Source organism: Elgaria multicarinata, chromosome 6, assembly GCF_023053635.1.
Source record: "Elgaria multicarinata webbii isolate HBS135686 ecotype San Diego chromosome 6, rElgMul1.1.pri, whole genome shotgun sequence".
In the NCBI taxonomy this organism is placed as follows: Eukaryota; Metazoa; Chordata; class Lepidosauria; order Squamata; family Anguidae; genus Elgaria; species Elgaria multicarinata.
In genome coordinates, this window is record NC_086176.1 from 37254 (window position 1) to 54962 (window position 17709).

At 44.4% G+C, this 17709-nt stretch overlaps 1 protein-coding gene across 1 annotated transcript in view; it reads left to right on the forward strand.

Annotated features, from left to right (window-relative positions):
* The first annotated feature begins 683 nt into the window (after positions 1-683).
* Positions 684-17709, forward strand: part of PIK3AP1 (phosphoinositide-3-kinase adaptor protein 1) — a 72545-nt gene continuing 55519 nt past the window's right edge. The window contains exons 1-2 of the mRNA XM_063128847.1: positions 684-750; positions 12905-13309. Coding sequence (XP_062984917.1) covers positions 732-750; positions 12905-13309 — 424 coding nt within the window. The 5' untranslated portion in view covers positions 684-731. The remainder of the gene's footprint in view (positions 751-12904; positions 13310-17709) is intronic.

Consider the following 17709-nt stretch of genomic DNA (forward strand, 5'->3'; position numbering starts at 1 on the left):
ATGAAAGGAAGTACTTCTTTACACAGTGCATATTTAAACTATGGCATTTACTACCGCAAGATGTAGTGATGGCTGCTGATTTGGACAAAATTGGACAGAATTTGTGGACAATAATTCATAATTATCTGGCTTTTGTGGGTACTGCCCTGAAATCCTCTTTTTGATAAAGGCACGGTCCATACATTATTATTATTTTTTTTAAAAAAGTTAAGAAACAGAAACATAATAACAGAATAAAGCATTAAGTTTGCCAGCACTCTGTGTGCGTTATGAGTAACTAGCAAAATGCTTGCTGGTCGCCTCTCGATTACAGAGGGACACAGATACACCCCCGCCCATCTCCGTCCCCCCGCACCGCCCCCGGGGCTTCTGTCGATGATCGCTCGTCGCGGCCGACGAGCCGCGCGCGTGCATTTGCCCCACGGCGCCGATGACCCCACGTGAAGGAGCGCCGGCTTTTCCGCCTAGCAGCAGCCCATGCCAGCCACCCACTTTTTTACAGGAGAGGAGAAAGTGGAAGGGAAAGGGAGGAAGTGATCGGCGCCCTCCCTCAGCAGTCTCTGGCCGCGGCAGGCGAGGGAGTTGGCGCCGGGGCCCCCTCCCGTTTGGCTCCCCCTCCCACGGCGCCTGCGGGGCAAAGGGGGCGCCCGTCCGCGTGAGAGGCGGGCCGGCCCCGTCGGGCTCACCTGCCGGCCCTCAGGAGCTCCGCTTCACCGAGGCTGTCGTCCGGCATGGCGGCGGCGGCCCCAGGTAAGTGCGGAGATGGTCGCGGTTGACCGGCAAACTCAAAGACGCGCCTCCCGCTTTCCCTCTAGCCCCTGGGCGGCGACGGACGCCCCCGGGTGAAGGGCATTTGCGCACAACCGCTCCTTATTCTAGAGTTTCAAGAACCCGGAAAACGAGCACTTCGCCTCGCTCGGTTTCAACCGGACAGCCCCCCTTTTCCGCCCTCTAGCCGCCGTGGAAAGGGCAAACGTAGCCGGCTGGATGGGTAACTAGGCGGCCGTTCTCTTAAACTCTCCAAAGCGTCAGTCCCGAGGGCCAGCTGCAAGATTGCACTGGAAGCCGCTTGGGTCGCCATGCAGGCGAGGCCTTCCGTTTCCAGAGGGGTCGCCGTGTGCTTAGTCTGTTGCAGCAAAAAAAGCATTTAGGGTTTTTGTAAAGGTTAATTTTTGTGAACCGCCCAGAGAGGTCCGGCTATTGGGCGTTATAGAAATGTAATAAATAAATAAATAAAGGTGCCTTCTGAAAAACTTTTATTCTGGCACGAGCTTTCGTGGCCATCACTCGCTTCCTTTGGTGCACGCCCAAATAAAGTTGATAGTCTTTATAGCAAGACTCATTGTTAAGTTTGAGATGTGTTACGGAAAAGTGCGTTGCCAGTGTCACTCCCTTCGGGATTCCAAACCCCCTTGACGTTCCCAAACCCCAGCATTGACTGTCTGCCCAGGAAAACCCAGGGATAGAAACCCCCAACCCTAAATTCCATTTTGTCCAAATTTACCGGATCTGTGCAGGTGGCCCAAATTAGGTGGTTCTTTCCTTATTTCTGCTGAGAAGGCTAATCGCCCCTCCCCTCAGTTTTCCCAGCTTATTCCCAGTTTAATCATACATTGGTTTTTATTGTTTACATCTTGATGCAATTGCAATTTAACTCAGAAATTAATCCTATGTATTCACTGGGACTTAATGACCTATCTGGTGTTTAGAGTTGTGATCTTGCAGCCCAATCCTGGGCAGGATCTACACTACTGCTTTAAAGCGCTTTATAACAGTTATAAAGCGCTTTATAAAGCGCTTTAAAGCAGTAGTGTAGATCAGGCCCTAGTCTTTGCAGCCTTGGATTTACTTCTAGTTAATTGTGCATAAAATTACTGTTGTGCAGCCCCTGTCTGTGTACGGATAGTCGTGCCTATGTTAATTGAAATAGACTCAATGGTTCCGATCTCTCCATAGGAATTCAGATTTACAGCATGATCCTATACATATTTAGTCAGATTTTAATGGGAAAATTTACTGAGAAGTGATTTCAATGGGAATTATTCCCAGGTGAAGTCTACATCATCTTGCAGCACAATCCTATACACATCTGCTTACAAGTAAGTCCCATTTAGTTAAGTGGTGCTCTTAGGTAAGTGTTTACAGACAGAAAAAAGTCCTACAACTTCCATGCTGGCTGGGTAATGCTGGTAGGAGTTTTTTCTATCTAAACATGCGTAGAATTGCACCCTTAATCTCTCATTACTGGTTTCTCCTATATATTTTGCCTGGATTACCATGTATGGCAGCTGCAGTTACCCCACCCCCCACCCTGGCCTCTAAAACTTTGGTACAGAATACTCTTGACAGTTATGATTCAGCAGTTCAGTGCCCTTTCTTGTCTAGATGTGTGGATTGGGTAATGCCAATTGCTAGAGTTGTTTAGAGAAAGTAATTTGGCTTGGTAGCATTTGTAGACCTCTCTAACTGCATGACTTCTGTTGTTTTCACTTGGGTTTCATTACTAAGTTTTGGACAAATTGTTATCCTAAAACACATTCACAGTGGAGCCTAGTCAGAAAGGTCACTAGGCATATTTGTGGCAGTTGCTGTAGCCAGATTTAGCAGTTGCCAAATTCCATATTTTGTATGGAATTTAGCAAACAATGGTACTAGAAAATACAGCCTGATCCTGTGCAGAGTGATTTGCAATAAGCCCACTGAAACCAATAGGCTTGAGATCACTTAAATCTGCTAAGGATTGCAGCCTAAAGCAGAAAGTACAAGTGTTTCTCTTCCTTTTTTTATGTGTGTGCTTCTGCAAGGGTAATGTGCAAAGAGGGAACTCATTCATGTCCATTATTGGGGTTGGGGGGTGTTGTTGTTGTTGTGTGTGAGTTGTCCTCACATGAGGAGCACACCCACGTTACCCACAACTTCAAACAGAGGAAGTGCAACACAGCAGTACATGAAGTCACTCCCAGATGAGTGCTATAATTTTAATGTATATTAAAATTACATTTAGTGCAGCAGTTGCAGCTCACATTTAAAATTAAACAAAAAAAGCTCTTGCTAATGGCAGCTAAGGGCCAAACTACACATGACATGGGACATGACTGGATCTCCTGAAGTCTTTTTTTTTTTTTTGGTTCAAAATAGCAAAAGAAGGTTGCTAACTTCATGGGGGGGGAGCTTTTGTCAACACCCTGTCCTCTAGGTATTTCCTCTCCTCCCCAATCAAATTAGCATACATGATGGAGTGCCTGTCCTGACATGAACTGGCTTGTACACTATGTTCAGCATCTAAAGCCCTCCTCAAGGTGCCTCCTCTGAGGGAGGCTTGGAGAGTGGCAACAAGGGAGGATTTGTTCCTGACAAATCCATGTTGGCTTCTGGTAATCACCGCATTGATTTCAAGGTGTTTACAGATTGACTTCTTTATAATCTGCTCCAGAATTTTCCCAGGGATGGATGTCAGACTGACTGGTCTGTAGTTCCCAGGTTCCTCCTTTTTGCCCATTTTGAAGATAGGGACAACGTTAGACCTCCGCAAGTCGTCCGGCACCTCACCTGTCTTCCATGATTTTGCAAAGATAATAGACAAAGGTTCTGAGAGTTCTTCTGCTAGCTCCTTCATTACTCTAGGATGCAGTTCATCGGGCCCTGGAGATTTAAACTCATTCAAGGAAATTAGGTGTTCTTTGACCATTTGTTTATCAATCTCAAACTGCAATCCTGCCCCCTCAACTTCTGCTTCACTTTTTCCAGGGGGGTCATAGACCCGCTTTTGGGAGAAGACCGAGGCAAAGTAAGAATTGAGCACTTCAGCCTTTTCTTTGTTGTCTGTTATCAATTTGCCATCCTCATTAAGCAGTTGAACCACCATTTCTTTCCTCTGTCTTTTACTACTCACGTATCTGAAGAAAGCCTTTTTATTGCTTTTGGCATCCCTCGCTAATCTCAGCTCATTCTGAGCTTTAGCCTTCCTGACGCCATTTCGGCACTTCTGTGCCACTTGTCTGTACTCTTCTTTTGTAGCCTGGCCTTCCTTCCACTTCCTATATGTATCCCTTTTTGTTTTCAGGTCATCTCTAAGCTTTTTGTGGAGCCACATTGGTTTCCTCTATTATCTTCTATCTTTTCTCCTTGTTGGAATTGTTTGTAACTGTGCCTTTAAAATGTCCTTTTTTAAATACTCCCACCCATCCTGCACTCCTTTTCTCATTAGGCTCCCTTGCCACAGGACCTTACTCATTATAGTTCTGAGTTTATTAAAATCAGCTTTGCTAAAATCCAGAGTACGTGTATGGCTACACTCAACTTTTGTTTCCTTCATAATCAAGAATTCAAGTATGACATGGTCACTTTCCCCCAGAGTTCCCGTAACTGCCACTTTATCCACTAAGTCATCCCTATTGGTCAATAACAAGTCAAGGATTGCCGATCCTCTAGTTCCTTCCACCACTTTCTGTAGGAGAAAGTTATCACCCACACATGTCAGGAATTTCTTGGAAGGGCCACTTTTGGCAGTATTGGTCTCCCAACAGATATCAGGGTAATTGAAGTGCCCCATCACTACTACATCACACTTCCTTGAAACACTGGCAATTTGTTTCTCAAAAGTTTCATCCTCGTCTTCTCCTTGATTGGGTGGTCGGTAGTAGACTCCGATTATCATATTCTTTTTATTCCTAGCCCCATTTATTTTAATCCAGACGCTCTCAACGGGGCTCCCAGTCTCATTTGCCTGTATTTCTGTGCAGGGATAGGTATTCTTAACATATAGTGCAACTCCACCTCCCTTTCTATTTCTTCTGTTCTTTTTGAACAAGTTATATCCTTCAATTGCTATATTCCAGTCATGGGAGTCATCCCACCAAGTTTCAGTTATATTATCAAGTTGTATTTGCCTTCATGTAATAAGAGTTCAAGTTCATTCTGTTTGTTTCCCATGCTCTGGGCATTAGTATATAGACATCGAAGACCATGTGTTTTATAGTCTGGCTTTGTTCCTACCTTGTTGCAGACACTATTTTGGGACACTGTTGGAGCTGTTCTCTGTACTGTGGTGCATTGGCCTTCATCCATTGTTGCCTCAAAATTTACGTCTCCTGCCCCCGTAAGATTCAGTTTAAAGCCCTCCTGATCAAGTTCTTCATGCTGTGGCCGAACTGATTCTTTCCAGCCCTTGTGAGGTGCAACCCATCCCTTGCCAGCAGTCCATGTTCCAAGTAGCGTAGCCCGTGGTCCCAGAATCCAAAACTCTCACGACGGCACCACCTTCGAAGCCAGTCGTTCATCCGGAGTATTTTTCTTTCCCTTTCTAATCCTCTTCCAAGAACCGGGAGGATGGATGAGAAAACTACCTGGGCCCCAAAGTTTTTCAGTTTCCTTCCCAGAATTTCAAAGTCTGAAATGATTTCTTCGTAGCTCTGCTTGGCGACATCATTTGTTCCCACATGGATGAGAAGAAAGGGGTATGTGTCCGTGGGCTTTATGAGTTTCGGTAACCCTTCAGTCACATCTCTAATCTGTGCTCCAGGGAGACAGCACACCTGGCGAGTCCATGGGTCTTCAGGACATACTTGGGTTTCAGTCCCACGCAGCAGGGAGTCTCCCACAACGACTACTCTTCTCTTCTTCTTGGTCACCTTCTGCCTCTTGGTCACTGTTGCATGGTGTCTCCTGTACTTCCTCCTCTGCAAACTGTCCTTCAGACTCATCCTCCAGAAGCTGAAAGCGGTTGCTTAACTCCAATGGCTCCACTGGTGCAGAATGCCTTCTAATTCCTCCTCTCCTGACTGTCACTCTTTTCCAGGGAGTTTCCTCTTCATTGGCTTCCCTCCCTTCAGCATACTCCACTTCTGCTTCAGCTGGCTGTTGTTCTTCAACCTCATGTGCTTCTTGTTGCTGTTGCAGTTCCACCGTTCGGTCTAAGAACTCCTCGACTTCTCTTATTCCTTGGAGGGTGGACACTCGCTGCTCAAGTCCTCTCACTTTTTCTTCCAAAAGTGCCACCAGCTTGCACTTGTTGCAGGTATATGCCATGTTGAGCTCAGGCAGAAACACGAACATTGCACACCCTTTGCAGGTCACCACCTCTAGGGACTCCTTTCCATCCATATTGTCGATTTCTGCTTTGGTTTTTTTTTTCCTTTTTGATTATAGTGGAATTGCCTTTGCTTTGTTGTGTCCTCTCTGAAGGTACACAACTATATGAGTATGTCTTAAGGGAAAGTAAGATCTTTTTTGGGGGGGTGGTTTTGTGGGTGTTTTTTCTCTTTGTTTTTCTTTGGTTTTCCCACCTTTTTTTTTTTTTTTAGAGGCCTCCCCCTTGACCTCCCCTGACGAACTCCCCCTGTCAAACTCCTGTTTGCTCTTCCTGTTAGTTCGCTCCCTGTTCGCTCGCTCCCTGGGAATCTGGCTTACTTTTATAGCTCCTACTTGAGCTGGGCCAGCTGCTCTTCCCTGCTCCTGCTCAGCTCCAAGTCAGGAACCAGAATGAGGTCACTGAAAGGCCAACAACAATCAACAGCAATTAGGCACTGATTGCTGAGTCCAACTGACAATCAGGCCACTCCCCCTTCAGCTCCTGCAGCAACTATGCACACCGACCCTCTTACTCAGCACTCAGGAGCACATGGCAAGCACATGGCCTCTTTGAATTGGCAGCCTCCTGGGTTTCCTTGAGGCTTCTCTTCTTCCCCTTTCCTTGGTCTCCTCTTCCCCTACACTCCCCCTGTCAAACTCCTGTTTGCTCTTCCTGTTCGCTCGCTCCCTGGGAATCTGGCTTACTTTTATAGCTCCTACTTGAGCTGGGCCAGCTGCTCTTCCCTGCTCTTGCTCAGCTCCAAGTCAGGAACCAGAATTTGTAGTGTTGCTGAGCCAAGTATCCCCCATCTTGTAACTGTGCATTTGGTTTCTATTCCCTAAATGTAGAACTTGGCATTTATCTCTATTAAATTTCATCCTGTTGTTTTCAGCCCAGTACTCCAGCCTATCAAGATCACTTTGAAGTTTGTTTCTGTCTTCCAGGGTATTAGCTATCCCACCCAATTTTGTGTCATCTGCAAATTTGATCAGTGTTCCCTGCACCTCCTCGTCCAAATCATTAATAAAAATGTTAAAGAGCACTGGGCCCAGGACTGAGCCCTGCGGCACCCCACTCGTTGCCTCTCCCCAGTTTGAGAAGGTTCCATTGATAAGTACTCTTTGACTCCGATTCTGTAGCCAACTGTGAATCCACCGAATAGTTGTTCCATCTAGCCCACTTTTAGCTAGTTTGTTAATCAGAATGTCATGTGGTACTTTGTCAAAAGCTTTGCTGAAGTCAAGATATATGATGTCCACAGCGTTCCCACGGTTCACAAGGGAGGTTACTTTATCAAAAAATGAGATCAAATTTGTCTGACAGGACTTGTTCTTGACAAATCCATGTTGGCTTCTAGTGATCACCACATTGATTTCAAGGTGTTTACAGATTGACTTCTTTATAATCTGCTCCAGAATTTTCCCAGGGATGGATGTCAGACTGACTGGTCTGTAGTTCCCAGGTTCCTCCTTTTTGCCCTTTTTGAAGATAGGGACAACGTTAGCCCTCCTCCAGTCGTCCGGCACCTCACCCGTCTTCCATGATTTTGCAAAGATAATAGACAAAACTTCAATTAAAACACCATGAGTTTAACCAACTAGAGACTGAAGCTATCCACATCAAACTCACTAGGGTCAGGACGACCTACTATGAATTTGGCAACCGGTCTTCCAAGCTATTGGCCCATGCGCTATCTAAAAAGAAAAACAAGGCCCAGATCAAGGAAATCCGCTCAGTCTCAGGCAAGCTATACTCGGATAGAGAGGACATAACAGAAGAATTTGCAAAATTCTATGCCTCCTTATACAACTCAGACGCACCTACTATATCAGATATTGCTTCTTATATAGACCAGATACCTCTTAATAAACTTTCAACAGAACATAGGCCTTACCTGGATAGCCCTTTTTCGGTAGAAGAAATCAATGAAGCAATTAAAAACCTGAAAAAGGGGAAAAGCCCCGGCCCTGACGGCTTTAGTGCAGAATTCTACATGGCTTTTAGAGAGCAACTCATCTCCTGGCTGCACCGTTTATTCGTAGCAATCCAGGAGGGTAGTCAGATTCCAGAGTCTTGGAAGATCTCTAAAATAGTGGTGGTCCCCAAGCAAGGCAGAGATCCAATAAAAATGGATTCTTATAGACCCATTGCCTTGATAAATGTAGAAGCTAAACTTTTTACAGCAGTCTCAACACATTTATAGCTTCCTATATCAATCCAGATCAAACCGGTTTTACACTAAGACGCAGTGCAGCTGACTCAATACGAAGAGTAATTAATATAGTTCAATATTGCCACACAACCAAACAACCAGCAACACTTATCTCTCTCGGCGCTTTCAAAGCTTTTGAAAAGAACTCTTAGAAGCCATGGCCTTCGGCTCTAAGTTCAAGAATATCATAAACCAGCTCTATTCTACTTCCATCGCTTCAGTAGGGGTCAATGGGCTTGACTCTTGTCCCATACGACTCTCTCGAGGTACCAAACAGGGATGCCCATTATCTCCCCTCCTTTTTGCTATAATAATAGAAAGTCTTGCCTCCAAAATAAGAACCAACAAAGATATAAAGGGCATATACATCCAGGGAGCAGAACATAAAATAAATCTTTATGCTGATGACATGCTTCTTATGCTCAGCAATGCTTCTAGAGGCCTATCTCAGCTACTATGTGAGCTAGAAGCCTTTAAAAAAGTCTCAGGTCTCGAAATTAATAAAGAAAAATCAATTCTTATGACACTGAACACCCCCCTAGAGACTACAAATTCTCTGTGTGTCCAAACAGGCTTCAAACCATGCTATGGGGGTGGTTTCGCTACCTAGGAGTGACTATTACAAAAGACCCACTGCAGCTGCTTAAAAGAAATTTTGGGAAACTGTCTAATCAGATCCTCCATGACCTTACTAAATGAAGCCAACTAAAACTCACATATCTTGGCAGAATAGCCGCAATAAAAATGTCTTTATTGCCCAAAATATTATTCCTTTATCAGGCCTTCCCTATAAATATCCCTCCTAAATCCTTCTCCAAATGGCAAGCTACACTAGACCGCTTTGTCAATCACGGCAAACGTTCCCGTATAAATAAGGGGACGTTATATAGGAAATGCACAAAAGGAGGCCTAGGAATGCCCAATTTACTGATGTACTTTGAGGCCTTCCAGCTTAGGCAGCTAGTCAAAATAATCAACTGTGAGACTAGTATTCCCTGGGTACAAATAGAAACGATATCCAAACAACCCACAATTCCAGCTCTCCCCTTCCTAAAAACTTCTTGGGCCATCATCAAACAAATCTCCAATCCATTCACACACCTTACCCTAGCAATATGGAAAAAATGGTCAACATATCTCTCTCCCCCAGAGCCTCCAATGCTACCTTTTTTAGATCATCCATCTTTTAGACATGAAGATAAATATGCCCAGTTTGCTGGGTGGGATAGTAAGGGGATCTATCGTTTGAGGGACTTTTTAGTCAAAGACCAAATAATTAACGATAATCAACTAAAAGTCAAGCTAAAAGGGATCAATCCCTCTTGGCTCCAACTGACACAAATCAGAACATTCTTAAACAAAAGATTCAGTAGCGAGACGGATTTTCGCCCTCTCTCCCCCTTTGAGCATCTATGTGTGAGATCCAAAGGGAAAGATAAAGGCGTGACCTCAGCAATTTATGACCTATTGCTTGAGAGGGGCGGTGGCTTCTCCCTGGCTCTGAGGAGCATATGGGAAACTGATCTACATATACAGATTGAAGATACAAAATGGAAACAAATTTGGATAAATCCCCCCCTCCGAACAATATCGTCCTGCATACAGGAGTCAGCCCTCAAGGTTATATTAAGATGGTATATAACTCCAATTCAACTCTCGCATGCAACGACGTCAATCTCCCTGTTGTGTTGGAGAGGATGCGATGAAAAGGGTGGTGGGAGTGTAAGGCCCTGAATCAGTTCTGGGAAACTATCTTCAATATAATTTCTAAGGCCACTGATCAGATAATCTTGCCAGAACCAAGCCTGTCCCTGCTGTCCCTGCCCAATGCTCTAAACCCCTCCCTTATCCATAAAGAATTGGTATTTATCCTCCTTACGGCAGCTCGTTTAGAAATTGCCGAACATTGGAAGGATCCGAAGGGCCCTACACTCACTGGATGGAAAGGGAAAGTGTGGGATATAGCCTGCTCTGAAAAATTAACCTACCACCGCAGAGTCTCATCAGGCCAACTTAGCTATGACCCATTCAATGAAATATGGTCTCCTTTTCTCGATGACATCAATGGTACAGATGTGGCATCCAACTCTGGTTTAACAAATCTTCCTGTGACCACAGTAAATTGAAGGAAACAAGCTCGGTTCGGCATCTACAGAAATCTTGTTTGTGTATTTATTAGAAACGCTGTCTGACTTGTATGTTTTTATATATATTTTTAACTTTTTTAAACTGCTTTGTTAAATAGAGTTTAATAAATATTATTTAAAAAAAAACAATAAAAATGTTTATAAGTGGTATATCCAGCTTAGTGTAGATCCAGCCTGTGTGTGTTTTAGCAAAGACCTGCTGTAGAATCACTGCACTTAAAACTTTATTCCAATACAACACACCCACTCTTCGCTGCCTGAATTCTTTAAAAAGTCCCCCGCTCCCTACCAGAGAGATTTGAGAGAAGCATTGGAAAACTCCCACTGAACTCAGTAGGGCTTAATTCTGAGTAAACATATATAGGATTGCACTGAAAAGCCTCTTCATTTAATGAGACTGGCAGGGAACCAGTATTTACTGAGGAGAATGGTTACTTGTGTGCTTGCTTTTGAGTTGGTCAAACTAAACTGGAACGTTGCAGAATTCCCTGTCCCTAAATGTGTTCCCTAAAAATAAAAATAAGACTTCAAGAAAGGAGAGATATTATCTGTTTAAGACATCTTACTGTAAAACTTTCTGTGGTCGTATTTGAGGCTGACAAACCCAGCCATTTTAGTTCATGCAGACAGCCCCAGTGTTGAAACCACTAAATTTCTATAGAACCCAGAAGTTTGGGGCAATAAAATCAGATCCTATATGAAATACCAGTATTCTATATTCTTCCTCTTCCTTTTTCAAACTTTCATTGAAAGCATGCTCCCAGCAGAGGGCATGTAAGACTAGAAAGGTATGGAGAAAAAAAAACCCAATGAGCAGACTGTAGAAGGAAAAATGCCAGTGTCTCCTGTGGCTTAAAAGGCTTCTGCTTTCTTAATACAACCCCTACTGGTGTGCCATGGGAGTGAGTCCTAGAGGTCCATCACACCAGTGATTTATTGCACTCTTGCCATGCCTGGTATGTCTTTTTGGATCGCGGGACTCACATGACGTCCCTGTCCTGTACTCATCTCTCCTCTTCCCCTCCCTTTTCCGTCTTATTTTGGAGTGGGGAAAGTCTGTTTCCCCCCCCCTTCGTGCAATAAAGCCACTCCATCCTTTGTATTGCTGTCCTTGTGCTATATCGGATCATCCTGTTTTTTGTTGGGTGTGTGTGTCGAACGGCGATCTCACTGACAAAAGGGAGGGTGGGGCGGTTCTCAACTGTGAAGGGGGAGGGAGAGAGGGCGCCCAAACACCCCACGGAGAAGGTGAGTGAGGCCACCGCCGCCCATGCCCGTACTCAGTCCCATCCAACTCTATGGTTACTTCTGAGTAGGCATGTCTAGGTGTCCTGACCAGAACAACGTCAGCCATGCCAACATTGACCACAAACTTCTTCAAAAACTAATTGTGATACTTTCTCTTCACTTATATTGTTTAATATGATCTTAGGGGAAAGCATAGTGTGTTGTTTTACTGTAATTGCGCAGTTTCAGGCTACTGTACTATTATATTTGCGCAAGAGAACGTAGGGGGTGGGAGATTTTGCTGGCACAGTAGTGATAAAGGTGAAAAGTTACATGAGCTGAAATAGCGCAACAACACAGAGACGTGAAAGTGAGCAGCACTAGCTAAGGAAATGAAGGGGGAAACCGCGGACTCAAAGTGTGGGGGGAAGTAGGTGTGATGGAGCTCCGAATGTCTCCTACCCAGTCAGTGCAAGGCTGCTGTGCTCAGAGGGAAGAGGCAGGCTTGTATTAAGTCAGAAGATCTCATTGGGCATCTCAAAAGATCCGGGACACAGCTCAGAAGATCTGGGGCATGTGACAAGTGTGCCACTGCTAACAATGCCCATGGGAGGGCAGCTTTGTTTGCTTCAGGACACACAAGGTGCCTTGAAGTGGTGGCTCCCAACAGACCACAATCACCCCACTCTTCCTGACGGAAGCGTGCTCCATGTCGAGCCACTGCTTCAAGGTGCCTTGAGTGCCTTGAAGCAGTGGCTCTCAACAGAAGCACTGACAGCTGTGAGGGGGAGAGGGTGTGGCACTGGGCAGCAGAAGAAGGAGAAGGGACTGAACAGAGGCCATGGGCTGCACTGTGGTGGGCAACAGGATGTGCCATTGCGGTGTGCAACAGGTTAGCAGTTACCCACCTGTGTTTTACTGCAATGGAAGGGACAATTGGTTTAATTGTAGGATGTGCCAGTTAATATGTTGACTTCATTGGTATTTAAGCAGCCTACTAGTGTTGCATCCCAATTACAATAGTAGTACAAAAATGGATAAATATGTACATTATTTAACGTTTGGTTCTACCAAGAAACACCATTACTTTTACTATAGTTACCAAATACTGGTTGGGTCATAGTCACCAGTAGACTTCTTTCTCCTTATGTTTTACTCTGCCCACCTCTGTCAAACTTGGTGAATCAAACAGTGTAACAAGATTCCATTTATAGAACACATCTACCTTATTTCACTCCTGCACAGAAGAATACCCTGCTGCATGTGACTTGTTCATTTTGTATGGAAAAGATGCTGGTGAATGGTGTCAATATCTTCAGAGCCTCTTCAACTCATGCCAAGAAGTCCAGAGCTATCAAGTGGAGAGTGGAACTGTTATTCCCATGGAGGTGTTGGAGATCTTCAAGAGCAGCAGGTGTATAATTATTTTACTGTCCTCCGAACTGGTGCAGAGCTTCTATATCCCAGCTGTCCTTCAGAGCCTGCAGAATGTCCTCCAGCCGCCTCACAAAGTGGTGAAACTGTTCTGTGGTGTATCAGAATGTGAGAATTACCAAGAGTTCTTCAAAGACTGGTCCCAGTGGAAACAGCTTACCTGTGATGATGATCCTGATGCCTATATTGCAGCTGTCATGAAGGCTATTTCAGAAAGAGGTAAGCTGATCATGTTTGTTAAAATGTCCTGTCAGTTCTGGATGTTTTTTTTTTTTTACTGGCTCAGCTGTCGCCACTTAGGTGAACAATTCAAGACTGTGTCCTTGTTTGAGGCTGTCGCATGAGTTCCTCATCACTATCCCTTGGAGAAAAAGGGCTGCATGTAGCAGATATTGTGTTCAAAATGTTTAATATGAAGCTAAATCTAGCATCCCACAAGTGGACTTCCACTCTCTCAATGGGACTTTCCCTTGCTCTCATGACTGCAGCACCCTGCATGCCTCCTAAATTTCTTCTGGAGGTCCTTCAACCCTCTGGAGCAGAGCTGCGGGGTGGGGGAGAGAACATATCTGTTCCACTAGTAGTTTGTGTTCTTCTGGCAGACAGAGGGTGTTGGATACAATCTTTGCACGCTATTACCATTTCATATGTTGATGCTATTCCCTCCTGTTTTATATATGACAAACATAGTTAGAATTGGAATTGCTGACATCTTGGTCCCAGAGAATAAGAGCAACATATGTGGTGAAGCTTGCCTTACCGGGGCAGCAATGAGGGATAATAAAATAGTATGCAAGTTAGTTGCAATGGATGCTTTGTCGGGGATGATTTGCACATTACATTATTAAGTGGGTATCTGAACTCGAGGAGCTAGTTGTATTTTTGCTTCTCTGATGATACTGCAGTGTAGGAGTCTCTGGAACAAGTGTCTTTTCCAGTCAGATCCATACCCTGAAATGAAGTCTTGTAGCAAACTGACCAGAGGGGAGAAATAGATGAGAATGTACTTTCTTTCCTTTACGGCAAGTATGCTTAGAAGCATTTCTACCTGGTATAAGAGCTTGCTTACATTATCGTACAGGAAAACCTGAAGTTATGGAAACTTTAGGTATTCCTAAATGACTGCATGACTTAACAATGCTTGCTTCCACCAGACTAGAGCCCATAAATGCTGCTGAGGTATTGATCTGGTTCAGATGACATGGCATGGTTTATTGTGGGTTATGTAATCCACAATTAGTCTGCAATTCCTGCAGAAGAGATAGATCAACACAATGGAAGAAACCTTTAATCACTCCACTCTTACCCAATAGAGTCTAGACCTCAAAAAAGGCTAGTCAAGTTGTGTGTATTGAGAAGACACTATTTGGTTGTCATGGACTACTATTCTAGGTATATTGAGATACTCCCCTTGCTTGGCATTACCATCCCCAACATTGCAGAACAATTTATCTCATTTTTTGATCGGGTAACCTCCCTTGGACTGTGGGAATGCTGTGGACGTAATATATCTTGACTTCAGCAAAGCTTTTGACAAAGTGCCCCATGATATTCTGATTAAAAAACTAGCTAAAAGTGGGCTAGATGGAACAACTATTCGGTGGATTCACAGTTGGCTACAGAATCAGACTCAAAGAGTGCTTATCAACGGAAACTTCTCAAACTGGGGGGATGTAACGAGTGGGGTACCGCAGGGCTCAGTCCTGGGCCCAGTGCTCTTCAACATTTTTATTACAACCATCTAAAACAGGAGGTTGCCCACTCCTATTCTAGAGAAGCTGTAGCCCCTACTTGACCATCATTCCTCCGACAAGATTCAGTATTTTGGATTAGTATTGGAAGGTAATTCCAAGGAAGATTCCCCACAAAAAGCCAGCTGCCAGTTTGTTTGCTAACACTCTTCACAATTGTTGTCACCTTGTAGGCATCACTCTTACCAGACTAGGTCCTATTGATACCAAGAAGCCTCACTGGCATCATCAGCTTCCTCAGGGAATCTTCTCTCCCTGTGACATGACAGCTGGACAACCATCTGTCAGGTATGCTTTAGGGTGGATTCCTGCATTGAGCAGGGGATTGGACTCGATGGCCTTATAGGCCCCTTCCAACTCTACTATTCTATGATTCTATGATTAATTATTTGGATGAGGAGGTGCAGGGAACGCTTATCAAATTTGCAGATGACACAAAATTGGGTGGGATAGTTAATACCCTGGAAGACAGAAGCAAACTTCAAAGTGATCTTGATAAGCTGGAGTGCTGGGCTGAAAACAACACAATGAAATTTAATAGAGATAAATGCCAAGTTCTAAATCTAGGAAATAGAAACCAAATGAAGAGTTACAAAATGAATTACAAAATGCGTTACAAAAAGAGTTACTTGGCTCAGCAATACTACAAACGAGAAGGATCTTGGAATTGTTGTAGATCGCAAACTGAACATCAGCCAACAGTGCGATATGGCTGCAAGAAAGGCCAATGCTATTTTGGGCTGCATTAATAGAAGTATAGCTTCCAAATCACGTGAGGTACTGGTTCCTCTCTATTTGGCCCTGGTTAGGCCTCATCTAGAGTATTGAGTCCAGTTTTGGGCTCCTCAATTCAAGAAGGATGCAGACAAGCTGGAGCATGTTCAGAGGAGGGCAACCAGGATGATCAGGGGTCTAGAAACAAAGCCCTATGAAGAGAGACTGAAAGAACTGGGCATGTTTAGCCTGGAGAAGAGACAATTGAGGGGAGACATGATAGCACTCTTCAAATACTTAAAAGGTTGTCACACAGAGGAGGGCCAGGATCTCTTCTCGATCCTCCCAGAGTACAGGAAACGGAATAACAAACTCAAGTTACAGGAAGCCAGATTCCGCTGACATCAGGAGAATGTTCCGGCTGGACATTGAGACTCCGCCGGAGCCATCTCATAATCTTACTCATCCAGTTGCTCCAGTTGGGTTATTCAGAAGTCTTTGAGATTTAGAGATGAGTGGCTGATTGCCTGAGCTACCAACGTTTTCAACATTGCTGATTTATTTGTTTGTTTAAAACAAAAGAGAGATTCCATGACACACACATCACTTAATATGGTGCTATATTATCCAGCAATGCTGTTTCCCATGGCTAAGATCCTTCTATATACAGTCGTGTGAAAAAGAAAGTGCACCCTCTTGGAATTGTATGATTTTACATTTCAGGACATAATAACAATCATAGAATCATAGAATAGCAGAGTTGGAAGGGGCCTACAAGGCCATCGAGTCCAACCCCCTGCTCAATGCAGGAATCCACCCTAAAGCATCCCCGACAGATGCCTGTCCAGCTGCCTCTTGAAGGCCTCTAGTGTGGGAGAGCCCACAACCTCCCTAGGTAACTGATTCCATTGTCACACTGCTCTAACAGTCAGGAAGTTTTTCCTGATGTCCAGCTGGAATCTGGCTTCCTTTAACTTGAGCCCGTTATTCCGTGTCCTGCACTCTGGGAGGATCGAGAAGAGATCCTGGCCCTCCTCTGTGTGACAACCTTTTAAGTATTTGAAGAGTGCTATCATGTCTCCCCTCCATCTTCTCTTCTCCAGGCTAAACATGACCAGTTCTTTCAGTCTCTCTTCATAGGCTTTGTTTCCAGACCCCTGATCATCCTGGTTGCCCTCCTCTGAACACGCTCCAGCTTGTCTGCGTCCTTCTTGAATTGTGGAGCCCAGAACTGGACACAATACTCTAGATGAGGCCTAACCAGGGCCGAATAGAGAGGAACCAGTACCTCATGTGATTTGGAAGCTATACTTCTATTAATGCAGCCCAAAATAGCATTTGCCTTTCTTGCAGCCATATCGCACTGTTGGCTCATATTCAGCTTGCGATCTACAACAATTCCAAGATCCTTCTCATTTGTAGTGTTGCTGAGCCAAGTATCCCCCATCTTGTAACTGTGCCTTTGGTTTCTATTTCCCAAATGTAGAACTTGGCATTTATCCCTATTAAATTTCATTCTGTTGTTTTCAGCCCAGCACTCCAGCCTATCAAGATCACTTTGAAGTTTGTTTCTGTCTTCCAGGGTATTAGCTATCCCACCCAATTTTGTGTCATCTGCAAATTTGATCAGCGTTCCCTGCACCTCCTCGTCCAAATCACTAATAAAAATGTTGAAGAGCACTGGGCCCAGGACTGAGCCCTGTGGCACCCCACTCGTTGCCTCTCCCCAGTTTGAGAAGGTTCCATTGATAAGTATTCTTTGAGTCCGATTCTGTAGCCAACTGTGAATCCACCTAATAGTTGTTCCATCTAGCCCACTTTTAGCTAGTTTGTTAATCAGAATGTCATGTGGTACTTTGTCAAAAGCTTTGCTGAAGTCAAAATATATGACGTCCACAGCGTTCCCACGGTCCACAAGGGAGGTTACCTTATCAAAAAATGAGATCAAATTTGTCTGACAGGACTTGTTCTTGACAAATCCATGTTGGCTTCTAGTGATCAACGCATTGATTTCAAGGTGTTTACAGATTGACTTCTTTATAATCTGCTCCAGAATTTTCCCAGGGATGGATGTCAGAGTGACTGGTCTGTAGTTCCCAGGTTCCTCCTTTTTGCCCTTTTTGAAGATAGGGACAACGTTAGCCCTCCTCCAGT